The following is a 10,979-nucleotide window of genomic DNA, read 5'->3' as shown; positions in this document are numbered from 1 at the left end:
ATACTGGAGGCTTCTGTGGGCCCAGCGAGGTCGGGGCAGGGACTGTGTATGGGTCCTTGAGGGCATGTTGGGGATACCTAACACCTCACCATAACTGGTCATCAAGCAGCAATTAGTCATCAAGCAAAGCCTAAGGAACCAGGCCCAGCGTGGCAAAGGTGCATGGTATTTGGGAGGGGTGGGGGACGTGTCTCCCAGAGACAGCCAGTCAGTCCCTCCCTGGGAGGATGTGTTTGGGAGGGGATGGCTGCTGTGGGCTGGGGCCAGTAAGAGATGGCCCCAAGGATGAAGACCTACCTCTCAGAGGGCTGTGTGAGGGTTGGGGCAGCTGGAGATGGAGGGGAAATTAAACACAATACATGAAGACAGGAGAGAAAAGAAGTATAAACTTATGTCCCACCATGAAGTCACATATCACCAGCATTTCTGACAGTTAATTTGTACATAATAAAAATGTGTTCACGCCAGGTCATCAAAGTGTGGACAAGATTTTATAACAGGAGGCTTTATTGGACAGAATCACAATATATACTCCCCCCCCCCGTATTAACTATTGATTCTATCATAAAAATATATTACAACATTTGATATGTATTCACAAAACACAAGCCATTGTAAACAGAGCAGGCAACATTGGCCTTGGATTCAAAAATCTTGAGTCTTGTTGCAACAGAAAAACAGTGTTGGCAAGTGTATTACATGAAAGGTAATATTGCCACATTGGAAGGGCTTCTAGTGTGTGTGTGTGTGTGTGTGTGTGTGTGTGTGTGTTTAGTGGAGCTATATTTCTGTTTAATAAATTAGGAGAAAATAAAGTTAAAGCTACGATGTTAACAAACATTAGAGGCTGCTAAAATTTTGCTTCATTTTTTTTTATAGTTAGTATGCAGCTGCTTCAGTTTGTGAACATTCACCCATATGCATAAACTCAAGGGCGCACAGAATCACGGCGCACGTGTTCACGGGCACATTTGCTCCAACATAAACATACCCATTTTCCTATGGGTCTGACATTGGGATAGAACATTGTACAGGAGCCAACCGTTTGCAGATCACTTTGTCTCTGGGAATGAAATATCTTTTATTTTTCTAAATCCTGGTTTCTAAAAATATTTTTTCTAGTGTCCAAATAGAAAGTACATTTCCCCATGGAACCCTACACTAGGTGGCACATTCCTTACGTTTCTTTAATGTGGGCTCCCTTTTGTCGTCTACTGGTCTGTTCTCTGGGTGTCCCAAGCTATGGATGGTGTAACTCCCCCAACCCCTCTTTGCACAGACACACACAAAAAAAATAATGAAATCTATGAAAACTCAAGGTAGCCAAAGGATTTGACTTTGGTGCTCTCATTATGTGGAGCTTCTGTGAGTTCTAAGGGTAAAATCTAACTAGTCTCCTCAAACTTAGGAGAAGTGATGGTTCTCTCAGTGGGTACTGAGCAGGGGAAAGCCTCTGTATGGGAGACAGGCATGCTCCATTAGGGAGGATGAATGGGGGGGTGGTGACTCACCACAGGACACCACAACAGAGGGATGGATTGAGGTCCTCCTAGGAGCTGTTTCACCAAAATGGATAACATATGTCCAAATGGCAAGGGTCTGAATCTCTTCTCCCAAATGAGCCTACAAATGTAAAGATGGGCCTATTCCAAGGTTTAGAAAAATGCCCCATGTGGTAATGAGGATAAGGCAAGGCACCTTGATGACATGTCACTGGACTTCCAACGCTGTTTGTGACCTGCGATTAACAAGTTTCCCCTCCGGGAAACCCTGATGGGCTTGGCGAGACACCATCCTCATTAAACGTCCCTCAAATGTTCCAGAAGAGGTTATATTTACATGCTTGTTGTAAAACAGAATTGTTGAGGTTTGGAATGATTTCAGTTTGCAGGGGAACTTGGCATTTAAAGGCTTTTAGAGCATGGGGTTTGGTTACAAGTAATTCAAGCAAGGATTTGGTATTAAATGGCATAAAGGCCAAGGCAAAAGCAGGCTGAGTGTTTGGTATCTTAACCAGGCACGAGCCATCACTTTGCTCTGGTCATCAGGAAATGGACTGGCTTGGGCGAACCAATCAATGGTGTGCCATGTGAAGGCATCTGATGCTCTCCCAAACGCATTCCCTCTGGACAGTAGTGAGTATGACAGAGGCCAGGGCCTTGATGGTGATGATCTGACTCTCACAACTCAGAGTGGGCTTCTGTGTCCAAATACAGATTTCAGGTTCTTTGAAACTATCGAAACATGGACTTTAGATTCTCCTGAATACGTCCAACAGCTCTTCTGCACCAGGGGAGAAGTAGGATACTGATGACAGAGCCATGGGCCCGTGGGAGAAAGGACACCGGAAATGCCACTAGAGTCTGCCTTCCTAAGAGCACGAGCGTTCCCAAAGGCATCCACGGTCTTTTGAGTCAACGGCCTAAATTATTTTAAACATCCTTAAATATGGGTATACGTGATAAACTACAGCACTGCTAGGATTGATGAGATTCATAATGTTTGACCTTTAAATGCCAGAGACGTCTCTGCATGACACACTGCGAGAGCGAATTGTACAAAGCCCGGTGACAGTGTGGGTGTGAAGGGAGAGTGGCTGAACTGCTACACAACATGAGGACAACTTTCGCAAACGTGGTTGTTTTTGTTGTGCTAATTCTTCCGGTTGTCGCAGGGGGCTTTGTGGCGGTGCCCTTTAGGGCCCTGCATTGACACCGAATGTGTACACTCACTGTTGTAGATAGACTTTTGTTACCAATCATGTATATCGTCAGGGATGTGCCCTGGTCAAGTGGCCAAATGTGGTTGGTTTCTGAAGAATGAATTCCACTCTCTTCCTTCACACTGCTAAATGTAGCTGCCCCTGAAAATCAATGCAATGCATTTTAGTCTTTCCTTCCTTCCTTCCTTCCTTCCTTCCTTCCTTCCTTCCTTCCTTCCTTCCTTCCTTCCTTTGTTCTTCTCTTCCTTTTCTTTTTTTTTGGTAGCTAAATACATGTCAATGTCCCTCACGTTTTCTCTAAGCCACCTAATTTTGGCACTCCAAACTTCAAGATATGGATCATCTCCCATGGGCCACAGATCTCGTTCACTCTCAGGAGCCACTTTCTCTCCTCTGGGCTCACCTGACGCCATTCCTGGACACACAGCTCTAAGCCCACGAAACTCCTTACCGGCACATTCACATCTCCTCTGTGCCTTGTCATATGTTCTTCCCTACTACACGCTCTGGGCCAACGTCATCGCCTCTCCAAAGCCTTCCAGACCCTCCTTCCCCACTGGCCACGTGCTTCAGCCCCTGCACCTCCCAGCAGGGTGCACACACCTCCAGGGAAGCCCCGTCTTACACTGTAATTTCTTGTCTCTTCCAGAGGCTGATACGGCACAGGGCCAGGCACACAGAAGGTGCTCAGTAAATGTCTAAGGAGTGACAGCTAAGTATTTTTGCAGTTCTGGGTTGGAGTCTGCAGCTGCCATGTGCCACTCCCTGAACGGCTCCAGGACCCTGCTTTCCTGGGTGTCCCCCTCCCCCTGAAGATCACTGTTTCTGCAGTGAGGTCTAGGTCAGGCTGCCCTAGGCCACGTGTCCTAGCCACTTCCCTGAAACAGATTCCTTGGGAAGATGAGCAATTCATGCCCTGTATTTGTGGAAGGAGGCACGAGGAGGACTTCGAAGTCATGGCTACATCTGAATTGGAAAGGCAACAGCAAGCCTGACCTTCCTGCATCTCTTCCTTCCACCAGGCCAGGGCTTCAGCCGGCAGCAGAGCGAAGGCCGCTGGCCAAGGGTTGGACTTGCTCTTTTTGGGCTGAAAGGCCAATTGGTCCTGAGACACAGTGGGAGCCTACTGGGAATGTGGAGACACTCACAAAGCTTACAAAGCACTGCTCCCAGCCAGGTTTCTTTTCTGAACCCCTAAAAGCAAACCAAGGAGGCCACCTCCACCCATCCTCTCCTCATGGCTGGCTCAGCCCAGGGTCCTAAGCAAACACCAGGGTCTTCCACGGAAGCCCTTTTGGCTTCAGGGCATGAAGAAGTTGACTTTGGTGCTAGGGCAGTGCTGTGTTGTTCTGATGTCATAGGGCTATTGGTCCAGAATTTCAGGAAAATTCAGGTTGACAGTGAACCTTCAGATACCTAAGACATCTAGTCAGACAGATTTCTTGGAGGTGACAAGGGACCTGGGAACCATAAATCCTGGGTGCAGAGGTTGCTGCTCAGCCCCGCCCCCGGCCCCCAAATTCTCCTAAAAACACTATAGAGAAAGAGAAATCCAAAAGAGTCCCTTCCAAGCCAGTGGTGGCCGTGGGATGAGAAGGGCCCTGGGGCCCAGCTGGTGGGTGTGGGTGTTAGCACAGAAGCTGGGAGCAGGGTGTCCTCTTCTGATGATGGAAAGATGCCCCGAGTTGGGTGCAGCAGGGGACTTCCCATTGGCACTAGCCTACCCTTCCGGAGACTAACAGACCATGCCTCTGTTTTGCGTTGCTCCTTAAATTTCTCTACCTGCTGCCCCAGGACTTACTGATCTTCCCAGAGGTCTGAAAAGGAGATGATAGTACCTACATCCTAGGGTTATGGTGAGGATTCACGGGAACACTACCCGAAAACACTCAGTGCTGTGCCCGGCATGCAGGCTTCACTCAGTACACACCAGCTGTTAGGACTATGGACCATTGTGATTACAAGGAGCTGCTCCTGGGGCACCTGGCAGGGTCAGCCTTGCTGGATGAAGCGAGGAACCCTAAAAAGACCCACACACAGGGGTTAGCATCCAGCAGTGTCTCCCTCTGGCCTGGCCTCAGCCTGGCTCCACTCCTGGGGTGTGAGGCTGGGTGGGAAGGGCGCTGAGGTTAGTGGCAGAGGGGCCGGACGCCATCGGTTCCCACAGCCAGGCTGCCCAGGCAGAGGTGGGGTCGAGACCCAGGGAAGTGTCCCTGTGGGCCCCTCTGGGTGCCAGCTTCCTTCTCTCTAACCAAGTGTCCTGACCTGGAGCCAGCTGGTGCCACCATGCTCTGCCGATGCCCCGTGTACACCCACATTTACTACCCGGGAGCCCCACGGAATGGAATGAGGCTACGTTGCAAATACCTTTGAGGGGTGGTGGCAGGGGTTCCACCAGAGTCCTCTGAGGATGGGTTTTTAGAATTTCATGGAGTGAGCGCTTTGTTGCTCTGAGAACGAAATGACTCAGCCCTTAAATGAGGCTGGAGATCGAACTCTCTGGAGAACTGGGGAAGGATACAGGATGAAACAGATATTTAGAAAGGTGCAGTTTTCCATGGAGTTTATCCAGGTCTCCAGGGCCACCTTTCTCAGGGAGGAGTGGGCAGGTCCCTTGCAGCAGTCGCCTGGACATGGAGGTTTGAAAATGCAGAGTCCCGGGTCCTGCCCAGACCTCCTTGGACCAATCTCTGAGGAGGGGGTATAGGAATCTGCATTTTAAACAAGCTCCCTTGGCAATTCTTGTGGATAAAAGAAGCTCAAGGGCCAAAGGCTCTGTTCCAGATGATTTAGACCTTCCAGAAAGGGGATGGGAGCTGCAAATATAGCCAGGACCTCGCTCCTCCCTGGGATGCTCATGGTCAAAAGGAAAGGAGCCAATGCAAGGAATTTCTGGCACCTGATAAAATAGTCTTATTCAGACCATAGGCTGCCTGGGTCATCCTGCATTTGGATGAAATTCTAGAAATGCACAGCCAGAGGCCACACCATCGTCTACCTGCCCCCACGTGTGTAAATGGGTGGCAACCAGGACATGGGTGTGGCCTGTTCTGTCCTCTCAGAGAGAAAGGCACCATGAAAGAGAAAACTAGTTTCATAAACACGAGGAGAGAGGTTTATTGCTCAGGGTGACAGCTCAGAAGACTGAACTGAATCCCAGAAAGAATGGACCATTGGGACCAGGTGGCTGCAGTCAACTTCCCTCATGACCCAGCCAATTTCTAAGTAAAAACAGGCTGGCTCTTGGTGGCATATCTAAGGGGGGGTTGGCTGACCACGAGACACACAAACCCCATGACCCTCGTCTGACCTGGCAGATCCTTAGGGGATCCTAGGGCTTGGAAGTCCTCTCTCCTTCGAGAAGAAGTGCAAGAAAAAGCTGGAATAGTTGCAGAGTGTCTAAAAAAAGCCACCAGGGGCAGGGATTTGACCTACATCTCAGATCACGTAGGACTAGAAATGGTGTGGGGCTAGGAATCGGATGGTCCCTCCCGGCCAGGCTTCATTTCCAAGCTTCCCAATATGCTTTCCCACCTGGTCCAGTTGTCCACCAGAGTCTGGGCCCTACACATCGAGCCTCACGCTAGACTGAGGACAAGTAACTCTTCCCAGGCCCGCTGATCTTGCTGTTTCGGAGTGTTTTACCTGAGAAACCCATGCCACGTTGGATAAATCAAATTACCAAATGAGGTAGATAATTCACCTGGGAATAATGAAGCCAGGGGAAATTTTTAGAGACTGGGTAGAGATGAATATCGACATTCATCTACAGGTAATTAGAGCAGACTCGGTTGGTGCTGACCGCTAATGCAGTGTTTTCCTCCGTACTTCTCCTTGGCCTTCAATGCCTGTCTGAACAATAGTGGACACACCCCCTCAGCTAACTTATCTGGGCTTTTGTCTCCATGATGCCAATATGACTGGTTTTATTGTTGGGTTTTTTGTTTTGTTTTGTTTTAGCAGTCCTAGATGCTTGGCCAAAATTCCAACATGTATCTTTTTAGGATGCATGGTGGTGTGGGTGACAGATCTTTTGTTTCTTAGCTCAAGAAGAGGTAAAAGAGATCCAGTTGCTTCTGGGAGTATAATATATTGCCTACACAGAGCAGGCAGAAAGAGGATCTGACATAGTCACATCGATGAAAACACGTTTTGTGGCTTGAACTTGACTGTCTACTGGCCTCATCTACTAGGTCACTACTCCTCTGTCACCCAATTTTGAGAAAATTTGTGTGAAAAGGGAGACTGTCAGATTCAATTGTGTGTATCTTCTTGGATACATACTTGTTTTCGGCCTCATGGGTACTTTTGGTGTTGGGACAAGGTGGGTGGCGAACAGCTCCTTGTCACTAAGAAAGTCCCACAAAAATGAATGTCTGCTGTGAGTCAAACTTGATTCAAACTAACGTGAGCAAGTTTTCTGTAACACACAAAGTCACGTCTGGGCAGTGGTGTGCTGGTAGATGCAGAACAACCAGCTCTCAGCATACAAAAAGTCCTGGTTTGTAGCCTTTGCTAATTTTCTTGGCACAAATATTCCCATCACGGCTGATTTGAAGCTACCAACATGATGTCCCTGAACACGGGACTAGGAAAGGATGCGCCCCACTGACTGCTCCAGGCAGATATGAGCACACCTCCAACTACATCTGACAGGTGCCAAGGCTTTGGAAGCTACGTCTGTCCCTGTCCTAGTCTCCAGGAAAACCTTGCAAGTAGGCAAGACCAGGCCAGGCTCAGCTCTCTGTTTTCTAAATGAGGAGCTAAGGTAAAAGAAGACAATATCTTTTCAAGTAGATACGCACGACACACCTCTATCTTTCCATTCTGGGGCCCCCCGGCAGTAAAACAGTATCAGGCTCTTCCCACCTGGTCCCTCTTGGGCTGTATCCTCCCCCCACTGCACTTGCAAAGTTAAGACACCCAGAGCTGGAAAGAGAGAATGAGCCATCGGAGTCTGTCGCTCGCTTCCCATCCTTTCTACCCTGTAGGCATCAGAACAGAGGACAGAGAAATAGCTGCTCTTAGCATTCACACGTCATCTGAAATGATAAACAAAGACAGATGGGCAGAAAGCACGGCCCACTCACCTTGGCTTTTCATAAATCAAGATGGGGCTGCTAATGGATTGGTATAGGTACTGAAGTTATAGTTTTCGATAAAAATGTCACTCTTCCTTCATGAGCACAGGGTACTTTCTTGGTCACCTGGGACAGCTTCTACTTTCTGTTGATAGACTCAAGGAGACTAGATATGGAGCCTACTAGGATAATGGGACCCAGTGCCTTAGAACCAATGCTAAAACCCTGCTCAGGTCAGTTCTGGTGGGTGCATCTCACAGGGTGTGTGGAACAAGATGTGTGAGACAAGGTGAAAGGCTTCCTGCAAATTCAGGTCACAACCAGGGGTGGGGGCCCCAGGCAGCCACCTTCCTCCTGCCTCCCCTCGGCTCCAACAGTTATGACGTGTGAATCAGAAGAAGGTGACTTCAAGGTCAGACCTCCAAGAACATTATTACATGTATTACCTGCCTATTTAAACCATTTTCATGCTAAGATTGTCTACACACACAAACGTTAGCTTTGGGGGGGGAGGTGGGGAACCAGAGTTTAACCATTTCTGAGACTGCTGCTCGGCAACAATTGGGTAGCCGCTAGCTGTTAAAAACATTTTCACCTTGGGCTCAGGGTCCCAAGAGTCCCAGCTGAGCACAATTCAGTGAGTACCAGCTGGATAATATTTGGGTTAAAGCAGCCACCACTACCATGTGGAGAAGAGTAGCCACGTTGGATATAAGGCCAAATGGCCACCGCCAACCTGACTTTCAGCATGATTAATGTCCCGTGGAGACCACTGCTTTTCTTCAGCATGGAGCCCAACGCCTAGTGGTTAGGAAGGACGCCTTGCTTCCCCACCTGCCACCAGCACTGCGTGTCCTTGGTCATGACCGGCCTCAGCGTCACTCCTGGGGAGTCTCTGGTGAGTCCGGGAGCTCAAAGGAGCTTCTCAGAAAGAAAGGCCAGAGCGAGTAACCATGCTCATCCTTTGGTGCAAAATAGGGACCATCCAACCTCTGCCCTTGAGGAACCAGGGAGCAGGCTTCAGAGGCCCTGCAGGCCAGGGAACCGGAATGGCTGGGCCGGCCAGGTGGGTGGCAGCTGGCGGTGTCCACCCAGGACCCCAAGCCCTCCTTCCCCGCTTCTCACCAGCTGCCTCATTCCTCAGTCTCCGGCCAGAGCGGCGTCCTTCACTCAGAGACCGGCAGAATGTTCTGGCTGTGGGAGTCGCCCGTGAGGCCCGAGGAGTGGAGGGAGCGCCTGTGGAGGATCCTGTTCAGAATCTCTTTGCAGCTTTTGCGGTACTGGTGTCGCAGTAAGGAGTACACGAAGGGGTCGGAGGCAGCCTTGCTGTAGGCCAAGCACTTGGACAGCACCCCCCAGTGGGAGCCGATGGGCACCGAGGAGGACAGCTCCACCAGCCTGCAGAGACACAGGGAGGCCGTTACCCAGAGCACAGCCTCCCGGCCCAGCCTCAGCTTCTCTGGGGCCGCCCCAACTGCAGTTTCCAGCAGCAGCAGTAACAGACGGTGGACATCCACCAGGCACTCGGTTCATTCCAGCTCCCCAAGTAACTGGGCACTTTACCTGTGTGACTTTGTGGAGCTCCGGGGTGGGCAGGTGACTATTTCCGTTTTAGATGTCCAAGGAGGTTCGGTAATTTGCCTAAGGTCACGCAGCCAGTAAGCTGTGGAGGCAGGATTTGAACCCAGGCAGGTCTGACTCTGGAACCCAGGCTCACCTAAGACATAGGCTAGTGGCTAACAGTGTCCTGGCCACTGCCTTCAACTCGGTTGCTGTCCTGCTGTGTGACCTTGGGCAAGTCATTTCCCTTCCTTGGGCTTTTGGGTTTTATATGAAAAGCAAGGTGGTTGAATAAGACCATCTCTGGGCAGCCCAGGTAGCTCAGCGGTTTAGCACCTGCCTTCAGCCTAGGGCCTGATCCTAGAGACCTGGGATCAAGTCCCGCATCGGGCTCCCTGCATGGAGCCTGCTTCTCCCTCGGCCTGCATCTCTGCCTTTCTCTCTCTCTCTCTCTCTCTCTCTCTCTCTGTCTCTCATGAATAAATAAATAAAATATTAAAAAAAGAAGATCATCTGTACAATGAGAAGAGACTCTGCTTCAAATCCAGCTCTGCCCTCCTAAGAAAGTCACCTGGGAGGGAGGGCTGGGTATAATTTTGCCAGCGTTCTACCAAGCTCAGAGTATGTCTTGCATCAAGAAGAATCTGCAGGTGACAAAGGCCTCCTCCCAGGGCTGTGGTCGTGGGGCCCTTGGCCACAGCAGCGGTCAGGGTACCCTAAAGTGACCTCATGACCCACGGGAAACACAACCCATGTATTCAAGGGGTGTCTTTTTGAAAGTCGCCCCGGGCCCCTCAAACGACTCCATTCAGTGGTGCTAACGCCAGCTGTGAGGAAGTACAAGCCTTTTCCTCTGTGTAAATGGAATTCCCCCCAAAATCAAGCCACTTACTCTTTCTCAAGCGTTTCCAGCGCTGTTGGCCATATTTGGATATTATCCAGCACTGATATAAGACAGAAAAGGCCACAGCTCGGAGATCCCAAGGTACCCTCTCCATGCCCACTGCCAAATGAGGACACTGAGGCCCAGAGAGTAGAAGGGGTTGCCCAGCGTCACAGAGCCCGTAACGAGAGCAGAAGGTCCAGTGCCTGCGCTCTAACTGGGATCTGGCACCTGCATGCTCCCTGGGGCAGGCAGTGGTGGCCCCAGGTTCAGAAAGGACTGGGCTGGGGCTGTCGTTCTGTGCGGCCAACCTGAGTGCTCTCCCTGGCTCTCTTTGGGTCGAGGCTGTTGAGGACTAGTTCACAAAGGGAAGGAGGAGAAAGCTGGGAGGGTTCCAGACTCCATTGCGATGCCCCATTTTTTAACAGACCCTTAATGAACCCACTCTGAAGCACCCCCCCTCCCACTATTTGGCCTTCTGTTTCCAGAACCAGTGGCTACCCTTGCCCTCTGACCTCGTGGGAGAACGTGGCCTCGTTTTTGCTCGTGTCCTTGTCAGCCCCAAAAGGGAAATGGAGCTGTTAGCATTAGGGAAAGCTGCACTTTGAAGAAACCTATTTTGGGAAGTGATGACTTTAAGGGGACAAAACCCCTGAATTTAGAATTCACACCTAATAATAACAATGAAATAGCTGAATGCCAGCACATTGTTGTTATGTGATGCCAAATGGCT

At 50.1% G+C, this 10,979-nt stretch overlaps 1 protein-coding gene across 1 annotated transcript in view; it reads right to left on the bottom strand.

Annotated features, from left to right (window-relative positions):
- Positions 1–472: 472 nt before the first annotated feature.
- Positions 473–10,979, bottom strand: part of GPR26 (G protein-coupled receptor 26) — a 30,605-nt gene continuing 20,098 nt past the window's right edge. Inside the window, exon 3 of the mRNA XM_025467532.3 lies at positions 473–9,201. Within this exon, the coding sequence (XP_025323317.1) occupies positions 8,970–9,201 (232 nt within the window). The 3' untranslated portion in view covers positions 473–8,969. The remainder of the gene's footprint in view (positions 9,202–10,979) is intronic.

The sequence above is a fragment of the Canis lupus genome, chromosome 28 (assembly GCF_003254725.2).
Source record: "Canis lupus dingo isolate Sandy chromosome 28, ASM325472v2, whole genome shotgun sequence".
NCBI classification, from domain to species: domain Eukaryota; kingdom Metazoa; phylum Chordata; class Mammalia; order Carnivora; family Canidae; genus Canis; species Canis lupus.
The sequence above is the reverse complement of the archived record's forward strand: the minus strand, read 5'-3'. Positions and strand labels throughout refer to the sequence as shown.